The sequence below is a fragment of the Rhincodon typus genome, chromosome 2, assembly GCF_021869965.1.
Source record: "Rhincodon typus isolate 14 chromosome 2, sRhiTyp1.1, whole genome shotgun sequence".
NCBI lineage: Eukaryota > Metazoa > Chordata > Chondrichthyes > Orectolobiformes > Rhincodontidae > Rhincodon > Rhincodon typus.
In genome coordinates this window covers 38,653,473-38,676,990 of record NC_063333.1, presented here as the reverse complement: position 1 = coordinate 38,676,990, position 23,518 = coordinate 38,653,473, and the positions used below count along the sequence as shown (strand labels likewise).

General features: G+C 42.2%; 1 protein-coding gene across 1 annotated transcript in view; it reads right to left on the bottom strand.

The window, feature by feature from the left end:
* The window catches only part of LOC109937698 (uncharacterized protein C10orf67, mitochondrial-like), a 246,365-nt gene that overhangs the window by 169,692 nt on the left and 53,155 nt on the right, over positions 1-23,518 (bottom strand). The window contains exon 5 of the mRNA XM_048612718.1: positions 15,596-15,742. Within this exon, the coding sequence (XP_048468675.1) occupies positions 15,596-15,742 (147 nt within the window). The remainder of the gene's footprint in view (positions 1-15,595; positions 15,743-23,518) is intronic.

Here is a 23,518-nt window from a genome sequence, read left to right as displayed (position 1 = left end):
GCTGCTTGGCCTGCTGTGTTCATCCAGCCCTGCACCTTGTTGTCTCGGATTCTCCAGCATCTGCAGTTCCCAATATCTCTGATTCAATGAGGTGTAAGTACTGTGTTGTCCATAAATACTTATCTAATCAACAGCACTATAACTAAAATTAAGGCAAGGTACTGTAGATGCTATGCTGGAGAACTGAAATAAAAACAATAAGTCTGGGTCTGGCAGCATCTGTTGGGAGTGAAACAACGTTTACGTTTTGTGACCTGTATGACAGTCATACCAATTCGAAATGTTAACTTTTATTCTGTCTCTGCAGATGCTGACAGACCTGTTGAGTTTTCCCAGCACTTTCTATTTTTATCACAATAACTATCCAGATTCATGGTGTTTGAGGGGTAAAAAGACATATTGTTGGACTGGATTTTTATGGAGTTGGTGAGACACTACGAAGGAGTGAAAAATGTGTCTAGGACCAGGTTTTGGGATCTGTGGAGTTAGGCCAGCTCTTCACAGTCATTGTTCACACCATTCAGCAAGATCATGGCTGATCTGACCCAGACCTCAACTTCTTTTTCATGCTAGCTCATCATAGCCTTCAACTTTACTGACTTTTTTTTTGAAAAGTTATCTATGTACCTCTTTAAATACTTTCAGTGATCTAGCCTTCACAACTTTCTAGGGTGGAGAATTCCAGACATTCACTACCCTCAGAGAAGAAATTTCTTCATTTCACTGTTTTAAATGAGTGTCACCTCGGGGTCAGTTACCTAAGTTGGCTGGATGGCTAGTTTGGAATGCTCAGCTATGCTAGAAGCATGGATTCAATTCCTACAGCAGTCGGGGTTACTATGAAGGACTCTCCTTATCATCCTCTCCCCTCGCCTGAGGTGTGGCGAACCACCACCAGTCAACTCTTTCTAATGAGAGAGCAGCCTGTGGTCTGTTAGAACCACGGTGACTTTACCTTCTGTAACTAAGTTTCCTGGTTTAAGATTTCCCACACTAATGGAAACATCTTCTTCAGATCTACTGTGTCAAGCCTGCTCAAAATATGTTTCAATACTAATCAAATACAATACTCCTCATTCTTCAAAACTGTAATGTATGAGGCCTAAACTGTTTTTCCTGGTGCATAAGACTTCATGGAGTCCAGAATCAATGTTGAGAACTCCCAGAGTCAATAAATGTTTTGCTGGAAAAGCACAACTGGTCAGACAGCATCTGGGGAACAGGAAAGTCAATGTTTCAGGCCTAAGCCCTTTGTCTGAATCCTGATGAAGGGTTTTAGCTTGAAACATTGACTTTCCTGCTCCTTGGATGCTGTCTGACTAGCTGTGCTTTTCCAGCTCCACATTTATTGACTCTAGCTTCCAGCATCTGCAGTCTTTACTGTCTTTAAGTCTTGAAAACTCACAGGGCAACTCCTTCCTGACTGTATACCACTGTGCTACCACCTTCATTGGACCTATCCTACTGAAACAAGTCATATCCAGAGATAGCAATAATGGTATCTGGAACATTGTCTGTATGGTATGATTCTGTGACTATGACTATGTCAGGATGTTGCTTAACTAGTTTGTGAGACAGCTTTCTCAATTTTGATAGCAGCCCTCAAATGTAATGCATGGCTAATTTTTTTTTTCTATTGTCATGCCTAGGTCGATGCTAGGAGATTATTGTTCTTATTTTTTGACACTTTCTAGTGATTGTTACAACTGAATGGTATGCTAGGCCATGCAATCCCATGGGTCTGGAGTCACATGCAGACCAAATGAAGTAATGGTGGCAGTTTCCTTCCTTGCATTAGTGAACGAGATGGGTTTTTCAAATCATTGGCAAAGGTTTCATGGGCATAATTACACTCTTAATTCCAGATTTTTATTGAATTCAAATCCATGGGATTCAAGCCCGTGTCCCGAGGACATTACCTGGTCTCTGGATTAATACTCTAGTGATAGTACCGCCTGAGTGAAGTCCAGTCAAATGTAGATTAAAACCACCATGACAATTATAGTCCTTTCTTACACACCTACATTATGTCTCAATTTATATTTGTTCTATAGTGAGGTAATTCTTCAGGGGTCTAGAGACAACTACAGCCCATGATTCATTTCCCTTGCTATTCCTTATTTCTACCTACATATCATGATCCATTACACCTATATCACAACTCACCATTATGATGGTGCTACCCTACCTCCTTTTCCTCTATGCCTATTGTTCTGGAACATCAAAGACCATTGAATATTGAGTTCCTGATCTTGGTGACCCTGCAACCATATTTCTGTAATAGCTATTAAGTCACATCTATTTAATTCAATTTGTGCTGTCATCTTGTCAGTCTTGTTACAAATGCTGTGTGCTGTCTTCAATAAAGACTTCTTACCATTTTTATTTAAACTGGTTCTAATTTCTGCTACATTCTTCTGTTTATGTTTTCTGCCACTTTCTATCACACTTTATCAATCGCGTCTTTACCACCCTGCACTTCTGCTCCCTCATTTCAGTTTTTTTTTTAAACATTCCTTCACTGAACTCTCCTGCCACCTAATTAGTTTAATGCCCTATCTTCAATCCTAGTTATATAATTCTGGTCCCAGCATGGTTGAAATGAAGCCCATCCCATCAGAACAGCTCTATCCCCAGAACTGCTGTCAGGGTCTCATGAATTGCAACCTATTTCTCCCACATCTTTTAGCTCTCCAATTTTACCTTATGCCAACTTTTATGTGCCTTAAATGGTAATTTGGAGATGATTATCTCTGTGTTTCTTTTGTTTTCAATTTTGCCACCCACTGCTCTTAGTCTGTCAGCAGAAACTCTTTCCTAATCCTCCCTGTGTTGTTATTACCAATGCAGACCACAACAACAACAATTCGATCCTTCCCCTCCAAACTCTAAGTTCATCTCCAGATCAGAAGATATGTTCTAAAGCAAGTAGGCATCACAGCCTTCAGAACTCTGTCTTTGCTGCAAAGAACATAATCTCTAGCTATAATATCCCCTATTATTACTAAATTTCTCTTTTTGCCTCCTACTTGAATGGATCTCTGATCCATGTTTGTCCATCTTCCCTGACCTCTGTGTCCTCATCCACAATGACAGCAAGAATCATCCATTCTGGACAAGTTCACTGGCTGAGGTTTTCCACATTCTTTCTATGGATTAATGCATCATTGTAAACCTCATTTTTTTTTTCTGAAGAAGGGTCCAGATCTGAAACGTCAGCTTTCCTGCTCCTCTGTTGTTGCCTGGCCTGCTGTATTCATCCAGCTCTACACCTTGTTATCTATTGTAAACCTCATGGTATTCATGGCTGAGACAAAATCCTCAACATTACACATTGTGGCTGTTAAGTATGTCAGCACCTCAATATTTTTTACTGTTGCTCCCAAATTATCCTCTTTGTCTCTGGCCTTCAAGGCACAGCACTTGAATACAGGTGGGCATGTTTAATGTATTATAGTTCTTTGAAGAAATAAAAAACAGTGTAGATGTGGTAAAAAGGCATTTGATAGGGTAGCACATCAAAGTTACTGAACAAAATAAGAATTCACGGTGTAGGCAGTAACATGGATAAATTTTTAATATTTATTTAATTTAACCTGTTTTTCTAATCAACCTGTTCAGAGATGTTATTACGTATCAAATGGGTCAATGGGCTGAAAAATCACAAAAGTTCAATCTGGATAAAATAAACAAGGATAGAGTTTATACAGTTAATGGTAGGGCCTTGGATAGTGTTGTAGAGCAGAGGGACCTAAGAGTGCATGTAGCTAGTTCTTTGAAGTTTCTGTCACATATAGACAGGGTGGTTAAAAAGGCATTTGGAACGCTTGCCTTCATTACTCAGTCCTTTGAGTATAGGAATTGGGAAGTCATGTTGATATTGTATAGGACATTGCTGAGGCCTCTTCTGGAATACTTGTCCAGTTCTAGTTGCCCAGTTATAGGAAGGATATTATCAAGCTGGAGAGAGTTTAGGAGAGATTTACCAGGATGTTGCCGGGTATGAAAGGTTTCAGTTATAAAGAAACGCTGGATAGGCTGGGGCTTTTTTCACTGGAGCGCAGGAGGTTGAGACACAACGTGATAGAAATTTATAAAATAATGAAATGTATAGATAGAGTAAATGGTAGTTGTCTTTTCCCTGGAATGGGGGATTTCAAGACTAGGGCACAGATTTTTAAGATGAGAGGAGTAAGATTTAAAAAAGACATGAGAGGCAAATTTTTTACACAGAGGGTGGTTCACGTGTTGAATGGCCTTCCTGAGGAAGTGGTGGTTGTGGGTATAATTACAACATTTAAAAGACATTTGGATAGATACATGAATAGGAAAGCTTTGGAGGGATATGGGCCAGGTGCAGGTAGGTGGGACTAGTTTAGTTTGGGATTATGTTCGGCATGGACTTATTGGACCGAAGGGTCTGTTTCATGCTGTATGATTCTATGACTCTATCTCTGGAACAGATGGGACTTGAACCCAGGCCTTCTGATCTGGGGTAGGGACACTACTGCTGCCATAAGAGCCCTCAGTAATATGGATAAAGGATTATTTAAGTAACAAGAGCAGAAAATAAAGATAAATGAGTCATTTTCAGGTTGGCAATCTGTAACGAGTTCAATGCCACTGCGATTAATATTAGGCACACAGCTATTTACAATCCATATCAATTACTTGGATGAAAGGACCAAACGTAAGGTTGCTAAATTTGATGATTACACTAAGAAAGGTCAGAGAACATTTTATGAAGAGTTCCTAGGAATCTGCAAAGGGGTTTTTAAACTTATGTTTTAATGGCAGATCAGTTAAATGGAGAGAAATTTCAGAACTCTGCTGTGCAGAAGCATCTGACTGTCCTGGTCCATGAATCACAAAAGGGATACAGCAGATACAGCAAATGATTGGGAAAATTAAATGTTATCATTTAATGTAAGATAAAGATAGGGAAATGTTGCTATAGTCCTACAGGTCATTGCTGAGACTACATATGGAGTACTGTACACAATTACATAAGAAGCAATTCAGAAAAGATTCACCTGAATGATTCCTGGGATGAAGGAGTTATCTTTTGAGGAAAGGTTGGACAGATTGGGCCTGTATCACTTGAAGTTTTGGATGAATGTGAGGTTATCTTATTCAAACAGATAAGATCCTGAGGGATCTTAGAGGAGGGCCTAGAACTAGGAGATAAAAGAGTTCTCCTATTTAAGATGGAGCATTGTGTGCCCTCCAAAATAGACTCAATTTACTCTTGCTCGCTTTTACTATCCGAGTAACGAACTCAAAGCCCAACTGTCTGTCTTATAAGTCCTATTGAAGTATCTGTGTCAGAGTAGCACATAGACTGCATGAGTCCTTTGACTGCATACCCTCAGAATCTGTGATTTATTCCATGAAGTCTTTGTTACCCTCCTGTACCATCCTCTGTGGCACACATGATGTGCCTGGGAAAAACAAACTAGAACTGATGGCATAACAAGATGCAAATGATTGCTTGGTAGTACAGAACTTAAACATTGCCCAGAAGGAGACAAGGAGTCAAATATTTACATCTTGCACTCAAAAGAACTATGAGTTGGCAAGACCAGCTTGGAAAGGTGCACCAGTTTATACAGCATGAGAACAGGATCCCAATTGGACCAACAAATTGGCACATTGGATGTGAAGAAGTGAGTAAACATTGTGGGAATGTGAGATGGATGGTAGACCAGCAAGGTAAGTTTGAGGTGATGTGACAAGTGATGTACATGAATAGCTGCTGGAAGGTAGAGTGAAGGAGATGAGTGACAGCCAGGCATCTCATCTGAAAGTGCAACTAGCCTCCAGCTCCAGTGAAGCCACAGAGGTGGCACCACATCAAGGTAAAAGAAAGTGGTATTAAAGATACATGAATTGCACAAGGTATGCATGACATATTTCATGCCATTATGTCACTGTTTACTTCACTGAATAAAATACTTTACTCAAACTTTTTATTCTTCTAGCCTCTATTTTGTTGAATCCTAAATTCCACTTGGGACAGTAATGTTCAGCTGAATGGTATAACCATGTTTGGAGGAAACGGAAAGGGTGAGAATATGATCGTTGGATTTTTTGGACTGTTGGATTAACTTGTATCTAAGGGGGATGAAATTGATAGGGGGACAGAGACGACACAACCCCACAGCGCCAAGCACTCAGATTAGCCAGAATGCCTGTAGGAGTAAATTGCAGGCACCAGAATTCTGGCACCAGGTAAGTGGCTACAGGCACATGACCAGATGTCCATGTTCTCCTTTTCCTCAGAGACCAGTTAATCTGCATATTCCACTTCTCTCTGCAGTATGATATTTTGTGAGGTACAGTAGACCATAATTATATTAAAGACACTTGATAGGATATACAGAAAGGTACCACAGGCCTATCAAGGAACTTGAATTACATCGCATGCTTTATTATTGCCTTTGGAATCAAATGGCTCCAGTTGCACCTCTCTTCTGAATGGTCATTAGCTTCTTTAGAGAGCATCAGTCAATTGTTCAGGAAATAGCCCTCGTCTCTAAGATGCCATGTACACTTGTTGTTGGAAATGTGAAAATCTGTGTGAGTTGCGACTGGCACAGAATGAATGAATCATGGTAGTTTCCAGGATATGTGGCACAGAATGCCTAACTAGCTGTACATGTGCACATTGAGGGATTGATGAATACTTAGGCGCCTTGACTGACAGATGTATGTAATCAAAGACTACCTATATGAATCCAGCCACTACAGCAAAATGAATAGACCTCTGTGCTGCTACTGTCATCCAAATACCGGTATTTCTGTCCACCTGGTGAAGCCTATGTAATGGGCTGTGACCAGTTCTCAGCAACTTGAATTCAAGCTGACTGGAATCAGAGCTTGACATTTATCATCAATCTACAGCTGTCAGCAATTCAGCAGTCTTAGTACGCAATTCACAGGAAGTGAGAAGTTATCACATTTTATCTTATGTTTCCAGATTTTAAAAAAAATCAGCTGCAGATACTTGTTTTTTGATATAAATAACATAGTGTGGTGCTGAAGAGGCACAGCAGGCCAGGCAGCATCAGAGGAGCAGGAAAGTTGACGTTTCGGGTCGGGACCCTTCTTCAGGCAATTCTTACTACCTCGTGTTTTTTGTTATGCATGTTTGTGTGTGGGATTAAGAGATATAGTTTTAATTCTGGATCACAATTTAGGTGTTAACCAGAGTTTGCACTTGCTTTAAGAATAAATTTTGTTGATAACAAACAGATTATTTTGAATTAATGAAAAATGTCTGGTGGATGTTTCTTTTATTCTGGTTACCAGTACATAAGAATAGAATTGATCATTTTGTTAATTGAATCAACACATTTACACTAATGATGCAACAGGTGACGTAGTGGATCTTGATTGGCAGTGCACTACTCCCGTCACTCTTGTAACAGGCTGGAAAAATGCCTAAAAATCTCAATTTCTCAAGTGCTATGATCACAAGTCCAACAGCCCCACAAATTCACCATTTAAAAGTATTCAAACACATCAATTTAACTGCTGTCAATGGCAAGTTTCATGCATGCGCTAGCTGTGAATCAACCAGACTTCTGGGGTTAAACTCACAATGGATTGACATTTTAGATATTGAAGTCTCTTACCTGACAAGAACATAAGAACTAGGAGCAGGAGTAGGCCAACTGGCCCCTTGAGCCTGCCCCGCCATTTAATAAGATCATGGCTGATCTTTTTGAGACTCAGCTCCACTTACCCGCCCACTTACCATAACCCTTAATTCCTTTACTGTTCAAAAATTTATCTAGCCTTGCCTTAAAAACATTCAGTGAGGTAGCTTCAACCCCTTCACTGGGCAGGGAATTCCACAGTTTCACAACCCTTTGGGTGAAGAAGTTCCTCCTGACCTCAGTCCTACATCTGCTTCCCTTTATTTCGAGGCGATGACCTCTAGTCCTAGTTTCACCTTCTAGTGGAAACAACCTCCCTGCCTCCACTTTATCTATTCCCTTCATAATCTTATATGTTTCTACAAGATCTCCCCTCATTCTTCTGAATTTCAATGAGTATAATCCCAGTCTACTCAGTCTCTCCTCATAATACAACCCTCTCAACTCTGGAATCAACCGAGTGAATCTGCTCTGCACCCCCTCCAGTGCTAGTATATCTCTTCTCAAGTGAGGAGACCAAAACTGCACACAGTACTCCAGGTGTGGCCTCACCAGGACCCTATACAGTTGCAGCATAGCCTCCCTGTTTTTAAACTCCATCCCTCGAGCAATGGCAGACAAAATTCCATTTGCCTTTTTAATTACCTGCTGCACCTGCAATCCCACCTTCAGCGATTCATACACAAGGACACCCAAGTCCCTCTGCACAGCAGCGTGCTGCAATTTTTTACCATTTAAAACATAGTCCATTTTGCTGTTATTCCTACCAAAATGGATGACCTCACACTTATCAACGTTGTACTCCATCTGCCAGAGCTTTGCCCACTCACTTAGACTATCTATATCCCTCTGCAGACTTTCAGTGTCTTCTGCACACTTTGCTCTACCACTCACCTTAGTGTCGTCTGCAAATTTTGACACACCACACTTAGTCCCCAACTCCAAATCATCTATGTAAATTGTAAACAATTTAGGTCCCAACACTGATCCCTGAGGCACACCACTAGCCACTGACCGCCAACCAGAAAAACACCCATTTACCCCTACTCTTTGCTTTCTACTGGTCAAGCAATCCTCTATCCGTGCCAATAAATTACCTGTAATACCGTGCAACTTTATCTTATGTAGCAGCCTTTGGTGTGGCACCTTGTCAAATGCCTTCTGGAAATCCAGATACACCACATCCACAGGTTCCCCATTGTCCACCATGCAAGTAATGTCCTCAAACAATTCCATCAAATTAGTTAAACATGACCTACCCTCCATGAACCCATGCTGGGTGTTCCCAATGGGACAATTTATATCCAGATGTCTTGCTATTTCTTCCTTAATGATAGATTCAAGCATTTTCCCCACGACCGAAGTTAAGCTAACTGGTGTTTAGTTACCTGCTTTTTGTCTACTTCCTTTTTTAAACAGTGGCGTCACATTGGCTGTTTTCCAATCTGCGGGACCCACCCCAGAGTCCAGTGAATTTTGGTAAATAATTACTAGTGCATTTGCTATTTCCCCCATCACCTCTTTTAGTACCCTGGGATGCATTTCATCAGGGCCAGGAGACTTGTCTACCTTTAGCCCCATTAGCTTGCCCAGCACTGCCTCCTTAGTGATAATGATAGTTTCTAGGTCCTCGGCTGCTATAACCTTCTTGCTATTAGTTTTCGGCATGTTATTTGTGTCTTCCAATGTGAAGACCGACACAAAATAACTGTTTAATGTCTGGGCTATTTCCTCATTCCCAGTCATTAAATTGGCCTTCTCATCCTCTTAAGGTCCAATGTTTCCCTTCGCCACTCTTTTACGATTTACATATTTATAGAAACTTTTGCTGCCTGTTTTTATATTCTGAGCTAGTTTACTCTCATAATCTATCTTACTTTTATTTATTACTTTTGGTGGCTTTCTGTTGGCCTTTAAAGATTTCCCAGTCTACTAGTTTCCCACTACTCTTTGCTTTTTTGTATGTGTTTTTTTTCAATCTGATACTTTCCTTTATTTCCTTAGAAATCCATGGCTGGCTCTGTCTTTTCCTACAGTTCTTCCTTATCACTGGAATATACTTCTGCTGAGCAATGTGAAAAATTGTTTTAAAAGTCCTCCACTGTTCCTCAATTGACCCACCGTAAAGTTTTTGCTCCCATTCTACCTTAGCTAACTCCTTCCTTATTCCTTCATAGTCTCCTTTGTTTAAGCACAGGACATAGGTACTGGATTTAACCTTCTCACACTCCATCTGTATTTTAAATTCGACCATACTGTGATCGCTCCTTCTGAGAGGATCCCTAACTGTGAGATCATTAATTATTCCTGTCTCATTACACAGGACTAGATCTAGGATAGTTTGCTCCCTCGTAGGTTCCATTACATATTGTTCAGGGAAATTATCGCGGATGCATTCTATGAACCCCTCAAGGCTGTCATGACTGACCTGGTTTGACCAATCGATATGTAGATTAAAATCCCCCATGATAATTGCTGTACCATTTTTACATGCATTGGCTATTTCTATGTTTATTGCCTGCCCCACCATGATGTCGTTATTTGGTGGCCTATAGACCAACCTATCAGTGACTTCTTCTCCCTGCTGTTCCTAATTTCCACCCAAATGGATTCAACGTTTTGTTCAGTAGAACCTATATCATCTCTCACTACCGCCCTGATATCATCCTTAAAAATCAGAGCAACACCACCTCCCTTACCTTCCAGTCTGTCCTTCCGAACGGTTTGATACCCCTGGATATTTAACTCCCAGTCATGACCATCCTGTAACCATGTCTCTGTAATGGCCACTAAACCATACCCATTTGCCATGATTTGCACCGTCAACTCATCCACCTTGTTTCGAATGCTCCGAGCATTCAGATAAAGTGCCTTTATGCCAGTTTTTGCACCTTCTTTTTGGGTCCTATTATCTCCATTACTAACAGGTCTTGAGTTCTCCTTCCCTTTAACTTTTTTCCTAATTTTCAATGGAGTTGAAGCTTCCTCGTCACCTGCTAACCTGCTGCTTTGCCTTACATTAATTGTTATTCTCCCTCTACGCTCACTTCTCCCTTCCCCCCTACTTAATAGTTTAAAGCCCTATTAACCGCCCTATTTACCCTTTTCGCCAGAACACTGGACCCAGCCCTGTTCGGGTGGAGTCCATCCCAGCGATATAGATCCCTCCTGTCCCAGAACTGACGCCAGTACCCCATGAAAAGGAAACCCTCTTTCCCACACCACTCTTTTAGCCACATGTTTATTTCCCTGATCCTCGCCTCCCCATGCCAATTTGCACGTGGCTCGGGCAGCAATCCAGAGATTATGACCCTTGAAGACCTGTTTTTTAATTTTGTTCCTAGCTTTTCATAATCCTGCAACGGGTCTTTTTTCCTAGTCCTGCCTATGTTGTTGGTACCTACGTGGACCACAACAACTGGATCCTCCCCCTCCCTTTCTAGTATCCTCTCAAGCCGTTCAGAGATGTCCGCACCCTGGCACCAGGCAGGCAACACACCATGCGGGTTTCTCTATCCTGCTCGCAAAGGATACTGTCTATCCCCCTGATGATGGAATCCCCTGCAACTACAATCTGTCTTTTTGCTCCCCCCTCTTGAATGGCCTCCTGGACCATGGTGCCATGGTCAGTTGACTCATCCTTCCTGTAGCCCTGTTCCTCATCCACGCAAGGAGCAAGTGCCTCATACCTGTGGGACAATGTCAAGGGCTGCGGCTCCTGTGTTCCTGTCTGCACGGTCCCTCTACCTGCCTCACTCGCAGTCACACACTGCTGTCCCTGCCCGCCGATCGAATTAACATTAGTTAATCTACCAGGTGTGACTGCCTCCTAGAACACAGCATCCAGGTATTTCTCCCCCTCCCGGATGTGCCGCAGTGTTTGGAGTTCGGATTCCAGCTCATCAATTTTGAGCGGGAGCTCCTCAAGCAGCCAACACTTGCTTCAGATGTGGTCACTGCCGTTCTCAATGGGATCAGCTAGCTCCCACATCATAAAGCTACTTAGTTGATTATTTGAAATTAATTAGTTTTTTTTAGTTTCTCAGTGTTCGCTGCACCAGTAAGTTTACTCCGTTATATACTCAAACAGACTCCGGCTTTGCCTTCCGACTCGCTCCCAGAAGATTTGGCGTCTAGGTGACCACCCCGAAAGATAACAAAGAAATGAGGAAAAAAAAATGCAAATAGCTTACCTGCTCACCACACTTAATCGTTATTATTAGGTTAGAGGAGGTGGAAGGGTGGGAGACACTACGCGTGTAGTGTCTCGGGTATTAGTTAACTCCCAAATTTATTGGATGGAAGCTTACCTTCCCAGGCTGCCCTTTCTCTTTCTCCCGGACTCCCGCCGCTGAAACAACTGAAAGGCCGCAGTTATGCGAGGTAAGACTTTTATAATCGAAAAGCTTACCTTCCCAGGCTGCCCTCGCGCTTTCTCCCGGACTCCCACCGCTGAAACAACTGAAAGTCGACACAGATTTCCTGCTCACCTCCAAACTCACCTCAGTTAAACCTGAAAGTTTGTATGTGTGGTCATGTTGGCTTTACAGGGCTTTGGACACCCACTGCATCCAAAATTGCCAACTTCGTGGTTAAAATTCTGCACATTGTGAAAGTTCATTGCAACCTCCACTCTTTTGTAATCATACCTTAGAAGATCTTTGTATTTCAATGCTGAATTTCATTTGCTTTTTGTCTACTCCTTATTGCCTATTAATCAATATATGTCATGCTGTAACTGTCACATTCTTAATTATAAGTTCCCATTTATACAATACTAACCGGTCAGTAATTTGTAGGACACAATTTTTTTTAACAATTTAAGTGCAGGAGTAGGCTGGACCTTTGGCAGCTGTTTCTTCAGACAGATCAAGAGTTTTAGAATATGTTATTGGCTAATGTGATGGGTAATGATACTGCATATATCCAAGGAAGAATTGGACCACTTCTGGTACAGATCAGATTGCATTTTATACAACTGAATAGGATAGGAGTGAAAGTAACAGGGTAGTTGTTATGGGGGACTTTAACTTTCCAAATATTGACTGGAAACGCTATAGTTTGAGTACTTCAGATGGGTCAGTTTTTGTCCAATGTGTGCAGGAGGGTTTCCTGACACAGTATGTAGATAGGCCAACAAGAGGCGAGGCCACATTGGATTTGGTACTGGGTAATGAACCAGGCCAGGTGTTAGATTTGGAGGTAGGAGAGCACTTCGGTGATAGTGACCACAGTTCGGTTACGTTTACTTTAGCGATGGAAAGGGATCGGTATATAAAGCAGGGCAAGAGTTATAGCTGGGGGAAAGGCAACTATGAGGTGATGAGGCAAGATTTAGGATGCATAGGATGGAGAAGGAAACTGCAGGGGCTGGGCACAATTGAAATGTGGAGCTTGTTCAAGGAACAGCTATTGCGTGTCCTTGAGAAGTATGTACCTGTCAGGCAGGGAGGAAGTGGTCGAGCGAGGGAACCGTGGTTTACTAAAGAAGTTGAATTTCTTGTCAAGAGGAAGAAGGAGGCTTATGTAGAGATGAGGCGTGAAGGCTCAGTGAGGGCGCTTGAGAGTTACAAGTTAGCCAGGAAGGACCTAAAGAGAGAGCTAAGAAGAGCCAGGAGGGGACATGAGAAGTCTTTAGCAGGTAGGATCAAGGAAAACCCTAAAGCTTTCTATAGGTATGTCAGGAATAAAAGAATGACTCGAGTAAGATTGGGGCCGGTCAAGGACAGTAGTGGGAAGTTGTGCGTGGAGTCCGAAGAGATAGGAGAGGTGCTAAATGAATATTTTTCGTCAGTATTCACGCAGGAAAAAGACAATGTAGTCGAGGAGAATACTGAGATACAGTCTATTAGACTAGACGGGATTGAGGTTCATAAGGAGGAGGTGTTAGCAATTCTGGAAGGTGTGAAAATAGATAAGTCCCCTGGGCCGGATGGGATTTATCCTAGGATTCTCTGGGAAGCTAGAGAGGAGATTGCAGAGCCTTTGGCTTTGATCTTTATGTCGTCATTGTCTACAGGAATAGTGCCAGAAGACTGGAGACTAGCAAATGTTGTCCCCTTGTTCAAGAAGGGGAGTAGAGACAACCTTGGTAATTATAGACCAGTGAGCCTTATTTCGGTTGTGGGTAAAGTGTTGGAAAGGATTATAAGAGATAGGATTTATAATCATCTAGAAAGGAGTAATTTGATTAGGGATAGTCAACACGGTTTTGTGAAGGGTAGGTCGTGCCTCACAAACCTTATTGAGTTCTTCGAGAAGGTGACCAAACAGGTGGATGAGGGTAAAGCGGTTGATGTGGTGTATTTGGATTTCAGTAAAGCGTTTGATAAGGTTCCCCATGGTAGGCTATTGCAGAAAATACGGAGGCATGGGATTGAGGGTGATTTAGCGGTTGGGATCAGAAATTGGCTAGCTGTAAGAAGACAGAGGGTGGTGGTTGATGGGAAATGTTCATCCTGGAGTTCAGTTACTAGTGGTGTACCTCAAGGATCTGTTTTGGGGCCACTGCTGTTTGTCATTTTTATAAATGACCTGGATGAGGGCGTAGAAGGATGGGTTAGTAAATTTGCGGATGACACCAAAGTCGGTGGAGTTGTGGATGGTGCAGAAGGATGTTGTAGGTTACAGAGGGACATAGATAAGCTGCAGAGCTGGGCTGAGAGGTGGCAAATGGAGTTTAATGCGGAAAAGTGTGAGGTGATTCACTTTGGAAGGAATAACAGGAATACAGAGTACTGGGCTAATGGTAAGATTCTCGGTAGTGTGGATGAGCAGAAAGATCTCGGTGTCCATGTGCATAGATCACTGAAAGTTGCCACCCAGTTTGATAGCGTTGTTAAGAAGGCGTACAGTATGTTAGGTGTTATTGGTAGAGGGATTGAGTTTCGGAGCCATGAGGTCATGTTGCAGCTGTACAAAACTCTGGTGCGGCCGCACTTGGAGTATTGCGTACAGTTCTGGTCACCGCATTATAGGAAGGATGTGGAAGCATTGGAAAGGGTGCAGAGGAGATTTACCAGGATGTTGCCTGGTATGGAGGGAAGGTCTTATGAGGAAAGGCTGAGGGTTTTGAGGCTGTTTTCATTAGAGAGAAGAAGGCTAAGAGGTGACTTGATAGAGACATACAAGATGATCAGAGGATTAGATAGGGTGGACAGTGGGAGCCTTTTTCCTCGGATGGTGATGGCTAGCACGAGGGGACATAGCTTTAAATTGAGGGGTGATAGATATAGGACAGATGTCAGAGGTAGGTTCTTTACTCAGAGAGTAGTAAGGGCGTGGAATGCCCTGCCTGCAAAAATAGTAGACTCGCCCACTTTAAGGGCATTTAAATGGTCATTGGATAAACATATGGATGATAATGGAATAGTTTAGGTTAGATGGGCTACAGATTGGTTTCACAGGTCGGCGCAACATCGAGGGCCGAAGGGCCTGTACTGCGCTGAAATGTTCTATGTTCTATGTTCTGTGAAGTGCCTTTATAAATTAACAGTTGGACCATGTGATTCTTGAACTGGTTTGATCACCTAAGGTAAGCAGAGAGGAAATTTATGGAGATTTTTTTCACTGACTTTTTCTTCCTTTGACTTCTCCAGGAGGTCACATGGGTGTGGTAAAGGGTTTAGATGCAAGGGAAAAGATGGAAAGAAGTGTTTAGCCATGATGGCCATGATGGTGTGGGAAATGCTTTGTGGATCAGCTGATGTTTTCTTACCTGTTATTTTAGTATGTTCATTATTGAAACTAATCATGTGTGCACAGAACACAATGCTTTCACGATGTTTGAATGCACAATTTTTGCAAATGGTCAAATGCAAAAAAGTTCTTTTTGAAAGCCAAACATAAAATTCAAATATACTAATGACAAAAGTAAGCAGTGAAATACTAAAATAGGCACAAGCAAAAATTTATTCTAAGTCACAAATATATACCTGATGCATTTGTTCTTGTGTCTCATAATTCAGTAATTGTTCTCTCAAAGATGAAATTAGTGAATCTTTCTGCTTAAGTATATTCATGACCACAGAGTTATCATCAAGAGACAGTTGATTCCTTGCACGTACTTCTATACAGTATTTCTGCAATCAAAATAATGAACATTTTAGCAACAAAAACAACAAACAAATATTTATTTTCATGTTCATGGAATATGGAGTTTGATGGTTTGACCTGCATTTATTTCCAATCTCTAACTGCACTGGAATTAAATGGCCTTGAGACATTTCAGAGTGCAGTTAAGAAACAACTACATTGCTGCGGGTCTGCAGGCACATGTAGCCAGACCAGTTAAAGATGATGGATTTTCTGCCCTAAAGTACACTCATCAACCAGATGGGTTTTTACAATAGTCAACAGTGGTTGCCATTAGACTAGCTTTAATTCCAGAGCATTATTGAATTCAAATTGCACCAGCTGCTATGGGGGTATTGACACCAATTTCCTCAGAAAATTAGATCTGGGTTTCTGGATTATTAGTCCAGTGACACTACTATTCCACCACTTCTGCACTGAAAAAAAACCCCTGTCAATATGAAATACCTTTGAGTTTTGTGAGTAATATTTAATGATATTAAATATTCATAGAAACAGATGTAACTCTAGGAATGGTCAACACATGTAGCAGAACTATTTTTAAATTTTATTTTCTCACAGGAACATAGGGCCAAGAATATATTATTTTGCTCATTAACCATGTTCCATTGTCTAATTAGATCACAGCTAATCTGCATATTAACTCTGCAGTTCAGATAAGGTTTAGAACATAGAACACAGAACAGTACAGCACAGTACAGGCCCTTTGGCCCATGATGTTGTGCCGAACTTTTACCCTAATCCTAAGGTCTATCTAACCTCTACCCCTATCTTATACTATCATCCATATGCCTATCTAATAGCTGCTTAAATGCCCCTAATGAGGCCGACTCCACTACCCTCTCCAGCAATGCATTCCGCACCCCTAACACTGTCTGAGTAAAGAACCTACTGCTGACGTCTCCCCTATATCTACCTCCACTCACTTTAAAACTATGCCCCCTCGTAATAGCTACCTCCACCCTAGGAAAAAGTCTCTGGCTGTCCACTCTATCTATATCTCTGATCATTTTGTACACCTCTATCAAGTCACCTCTCATCCTTCGTCGTTCTAAAGAGAAAAGCCCTAGCTCTCTCAACTTTTCCTCATAAGACCTTCCCTCTATTCCAGGCAACATGCTGGTAAATCTCCTCTGCACCTTTTCCAATGCTTCCACATCTTTCCTGTAATGAGGCGACCAGAACTGGACACAATACTCTAGATGTGGCCGAACCAGGCTTTTATATAGCAGGAGCATAACTTCACGGTTCTTGAACTCAATCCCTCTATTAATGAAAGCTAACACACCATACGCCTTCTTAACAACTCTATCCACCTGAGTGGCAGCTTTCAGGGAACTGTGGATATGAACCCCAAGATCCCTCTGCTCCTCCACACTGCCAAGAATCTTTCCGTTAACCCTGTATTCTGCTTTCAAGTTTGTCCTTCCAAAATGAATCACCTCACACTTCTCAGGGTTAAACTCCATCTGCCACTTCTCAGCCCAGCTCTGCATCCTATCAATGTCCCTTTGTAACCTAGAACAGCCCTTTGCACTATCCACAACTCGACCCATCTTCGTATCATCCGCGATCTTACTAATCCACCCTTCCACTCCTACATCCAAATCATTTACAAAAATCACAAACAGAAGAGGACCCAGAACAGATCCTTGTGGTACACCACTCGTAACTGAGCACCATGTTGAATGTTTTCCATCCACTACCACCCTTTGTCTTCTAAGGGTCAGCCAATTCTGAATCCAATCTGCCACATTTCCCCCTATCCCATGCCTCCTTACCTTCTGCATGAGCCTACCATGGGGAACCTTAGCAAACGCCTTACTTAAATCCATGTATACCACATCTACTGCTCTACCTTCATCCACGTGTTTGGTCACCTCTTCAAAGAATTCAGTAAGGTGTGTGAGGCATGATCTACCCCTCACAAATCCATGCTGACTATCACGAATCAAACTGTGCCTTTCCAAGTTTACTAGGCTAATAGCTGGAATGGACAGGTTGTCTCATGAGGAAAGGTTAAACTGGCTTGGCTTGTGTCCCCTGGAATTTAGATCGAGTCAAGGGACTGACCCTGCCATTGCTAAGGTTGTGACCAGCAACAAGGTTGAAACCAATGAAAATGTAAGTACCCTCATACTTAATACGCCTCACATCATTCATCTTACACTCTCTTCTGACATACAAGTTCAAGATGGCATAAGTAACACCTCTTACTCCCCCACCCCAGCCACTTCTAAGCACATCACAACCATACCCTTGGGCCTTTCTTCTTTCAGATATCCAAGAAGTGCAGCCTGGCCAAGCAGTAGTGGAAAAGAAGAAGATAGTGATGATGAAATCATAGCGTTACTTAACTTCACATGTGTAACCACAAGCTCAGATATTACCATTATGTGCAATTTAGAGACAAGCATAAGAAACTGCACCTGGTAAGACACTGGGTACAAGTGGCTGCAGTCTGAGTAAGAGCAACAAAATTCTCAGGTATTTGGAAGTCTGCCAGATAGCATTCAATATGAAAGAGTCAAGCTTGTGGTTCAGGGCTTGTACAGGGTTTGGAACCCATTTTTACCAGCACGGACATGGCAGTCCAGTCTGTTTGTAAACTTGTGGACCCAATTCTGAGGAAGGGTCACCGGACCCGAAATGTTAACTCTGTTTTTTCCTTCACAGATGCTGCCAGACCTGCTGAGCTTTTCCAGCAACTTTGTTTTTGTTCCTGATTTACAGCATCCGCAGTTCTTCCCGTTTTTATTCTGATGGAGCACCTGTTGGATGATGAAGTAGTTTTGATTGTAGCACATGCAGCAGCGACGCACTGTTGAACGATGGAGTGGAAGCTCAGTATGGTTTAAATACTGTTCAGTCTACTGCCATCATGGGTGTGGGTTACAGTGCTGTAAAGGGCTTACAGTGTTTGAGTGGTCCAGCAACTTGTCGTCCAGTATATAACCAGGATTCCTGAGACACCACCCTGGGAGGGGTTGGGTGGTGGTGGTTGGGGGTTGGGGGTTGTGGGGCACAGTGATTCCATGCGGCACGAACTTGCTGTCTTCTCTGAGTATGATGGTAATTATCGCCTACCCCTGTCACTTGAGCAGGCCACATACTGTTCCTTATCTGACAACCTGATTAGACTGTTGCCACCCATGCCAAGGTTCTCAATGGCAAGGCCTTCCAGAACACAGCCATTCAAGGGCATCCTCAAGGCCATTGACAGTCTTCACCTGTGCAAGGCATCAGCCTTCTACAGCAACTCTGCAACAATTTAGGTAGCACTGCAAAGGGGCCTTAGAACAAGTAATTGTTAATTGCACTGGAAAGTAAAGTGCTTAGGGAATATACAAGGGTCACCTTTATGTATGGGTAAAATGCTCTGATGGCAAGACTGTGATGGAGTTAATCTGATAAGGCTACTTGCAATTTTACAAGCCCCCAGTCTCACATCCTGCTCCTGCTTAATGTCTTCCACCTCCACATACAGGTTATCATTTGGTCTTTAATTAGCTCTACTTTCTTTAGTTGTCTTTATTTTATGTATTCCTAAAAAACCTTCGACTTTACCTTGATTTTACTTTTTATACTTCATTTATGGGATGTGGGCGTCACTGACTGGGCCAGCATTTATTGCCTCTCTTTATTTGGTCTTGTCAATGTGATGGACAGCTCCCTTCTGAAAGTGCTGCAGGTAGATCAAACAAGCCTTTAGTGGGGGAGTTACAGGATGTTGACCCTAGCAACAGTAAAAGAACAGCAAAACAGTATGGTGGCCAACTAGCAACGCCCACGCCCATGAGAAACAGAAAATTCAGGATGTTGAATAAATCAGAAGGGAACATGCAGCTGGTGGTCTTTCCATGTATCTGCTGCTTCTGTCCTTCTAGGTGGTAATGGTTATTGGTTTGCAAAGTGGCATTGAAGAAGCCTTGGTGAATTTTGTCATTGCAACATGTAGGTGGTACACACTACTGCTATTATGCATTGGTTGTGGAGGGAGTGAATGTTTGAGGATGTGATGCCAGCCAAACAGGCTGCATTGTGTCAAGCTTTTCAAGTGTTGTTGAAGTGGAGAATATTCTGTCATACTCCTGGCTTTCAGCCTTTCAGCTGGACAGGCTTTGGGGAGTCAGGAAATGAGATTCATACTGTAGGATTCCTAGTCTCTGACCTACTGTTGTAACCACAGTATTTATATGGCTAGTTCAGTTCAGTTTCTGCTCAATGGTAATCTTCAGACATTGATAGTGGGAGTTTCAGAGGTGTTAAAGTCATTAATGGTCAAGGACAAGGATTAGATTCTCTCTTGTTGTAAATGGTCTTTGCCTAACATTTATGTGCAATGCATGTTTCTTACCACTTGTCATCCCAAGTCTGGATATTGACTTGGTATTCTGCGCTGGACATGGACGATTTTTGTGTTTGAGGAGTCACATAGAGTGCTGAACATTATGCAATCATCACTGAACATTCACACTTCTGACCTTGAGAAAGAGGAAATGTCATTAATGAAGAGCTGAAGATTTTTGGGCCAAGGGCACTACCCTGAAGATCTCCTGCAGAAATGTCCTGTACCCAAAATAACTGGCCTCCAACAACTACAGCCATCTACCTTTGCGCCAGGTATGTTTCCAACCAGCAGTCATTTTTCCCCTTACTCCCATTGACTCTAGCTTTGCTAGAGCTCTTTGATGCAACACTCGGTCAAATGTTGCCTTGATGTCAAGGGCTGTCACTCTCACCTCACCTCTGGAATTTGGTTCTTTTGTCCATATTTGAACCAAAGCTGTAATGAGACTAGGAGCTGAGTGGCCCTGGAGTCCAAACTGAGCATCAGTGAGTAGGTTTTTGCAAAGCAAGTGCTATTTGATAGCATTATTGATAACGCCTTCCATCACTTTACTGATGATCAAAGGTAGACATACGGGGTGATAATTAGCCAGGTTCGATTTTTCCTGCTTTTTGTGTATAGGACATACCTAGGCAATTTTCCACATTAAGTAAAAATCGAACTGTGGATGCTGTAAATCAGGAACAGTGAGGAAGGGTCACCGGACCTGAAACGTTAACTCTGATATTTTCTTCACTGATGCTGCCAGACCTTTTCCAGCAACTTCTGTTTTTGTTCCCAATTTTCCACATTGTTGTGCATATGTGAGTGTTATGACTGTACTGGAATAGTTTTGCTAGAGGTTCAGAAAGTTTTGGACCACAAGTCTTCAGTACTATTGCTAACTGTTGTCAGGAACCATAGTCTTGTGGTATTTGGTCCCTTCAGCCATTTCTTGATATTATGTAGAGTACATCGAATTGGCTGAAGAGCAGTATCTGTGATTCTGGGGACGTCTGGAGGAGGCCAAATGGATCATCCACTCAATCCATTGGTTGTGGAATCATTTAGCCCTGTCTATCACTTATTGCTGATGCCACTTGGCATGCAAGTAGGCCTATGTTGTAGGTTCACCAGTTTTTTAATGCTTGGTGTTGCTCCTGGCATGCCCTCTTGAACTCTTCATGGAACCAGGGTTGATCTTCTATCTTAATGGTAATGGTGGAATAGAATGTGCAGCAGACCCTGAGGTTGCAGATTGTGTTGAAATACAATTCACCTGCTGCTGAATAGTGGCCCAGAGATGCCCTGTCTTGAGTTGTTCGATCTGTTCAAAGTTTATCCCATCTAGCATGGTGGTAGTGCGACACAACATGGGGGAGGATATCCTCAATGTGAAGATGGGACTTCGGCTTCACAAAGTCTATGCTATGGTCAGTCTTACCGATTCTGTCGTGGGTCATGAGCATCAATGGCAGGCAGATGGGTAAGGATGAGGCCTCATACGTTTTTCCTTCTTGTTACTTCTCTCATTAGCTGCCATAATCCCAGTGTTGTAGCTAGCTCCTTTAGAATTCAACCAACTCAGTCAGTAGTAATGTTGCTGCACCACTCTTGATGCTGGAAATTTTGTGCTATTGACACCTTTAGGATTTATTCCTCTACGATATATTCTTCTAGGATTTCTGCAGTATTGATCCCTTGGTATCTGTCATCCTTTTTCCTGTCATTTAAGCCTCTTGATGTCCAGGTATCTCAAGGTTTTTTTAGTCATAGAGTCATACAGCATGGAAACAGACCCTTTGGTCCAATGTGTCCATGCCAACCAAGTTTCCCAAACTAAGCCAGTTCCACTGGCCTGCATTTGGCCCATATCCCTTCAAACATGTCCAATTCTTGTACCTATCCAAATGTCTTTTAAATATTGTAACCATACCTGCATTTACCACTTTCTCTGGCAGCTCATTCCACATATTAAACACCCTCTGTGTGAAAATGTTGCCCCTCAGCTCTCTTTTACATCTTTCTCCTCTTAAAAATATGCCCGCTGGTTTTTAACTTCCCCACCCTAGGGAAAAGACCTTTGCTATTCACCAAATCTATGGCCGTCATGATTTTTAACAGGTCATCCCTTAACCTCCTACTTTCCAGTGAAAGAAGTCCCAGCCTATCCAACATCTCCCTATAAATCAAACCTTCCAGTCCTGGTAACATCCCGGCAAATCACTTCTGAACTTTCTCTGATTTAATAATATCCTTCCCGTAGCAGGGCGTCCATAACTGTACACAGTACTCCAAGATTAGCCTGATCAATGTCCTGTGCAACCTCAACATGATGTCCCAACTCCTACAGTCAATGGTCGGAGCAATGAAGGCATGCGTGCTACACGCTTTCTTAACCATCCCGTCTACCTGTGAAACAACTTTCAAAGAACTATGTACCTGAACACCTAGGTCTCTCTGTTTGACAACACTACCCAGGGCCCTACTATTAACTGTATAAGTCCTGCTTTTGTTTTATCAAAATGCAATACCTCGCATTAATCCAAATTAAACTCCATCTGCCACTCCTCAGCCCTTTGGCCTAATTGATCAAGATCTCATTGCAATCTTAGATAATCTTCTTCACTGTCAACTATACCATCAATTTTGGTGTCAATCACAAACTTACTAACCGTGGCTCCTAAATTTTCATCCAAATCATTTATTTAAATGACAAACAACATTGGACACAGCTCCATTCCCTATGGAACATCTCTGGTCACAGGCCTCCAATCCGAAAACGAGCCCTCCACCACCACCCTTTGTTTCCTACCATTAAGACAATTTTGTATCCAATTGGCAAGCTCTCCCTGAATCCCATGTAATCTACTTTTACTAATCAGTCTACCATGCAAAACCTTGTCAAAGGCTTTACTAAAGTCCATGTGGACAAAGTCTACTTCTCTGCCCTCATCTATCTTTTTGGTTAGATTCTCAAAAAACTCAATCTAGTTTGTAAGACACAATTTCCCATGCACAAAGCCATGCTGACTATCCCTAATCAATTCTTGCCTCTCGAAATGCATGTAAATCCTGTCTCTCAGAATCCCCTTCAACAAATTACCTATCATTGACATCAGGCTCACATGTCTATTGTTCCCAGGTTTGTCCTAACATCCTTTCTTTAAAAAGGCACAACGTTTGCCACCCTCCAATCCTTTAGCACATCATAGCGGCTGTAGATGATACAAATGTCTCTGGCAGGGGCCCTGCAATTTCTTCCCTAACTTCCCAAAACATCCTGGAATAAACTTGTTTCAGAGATGGTAGGAACTACATTTGCTGGAGAATCTGAGATAACAAGGTGTAGAGCTGGATGAACACAGCAGGCCAAGCAGCATCAGAGGAGCAGGGAAGCTGATGTTTTGGGCCTAGACCCTTCTTCAGAAAA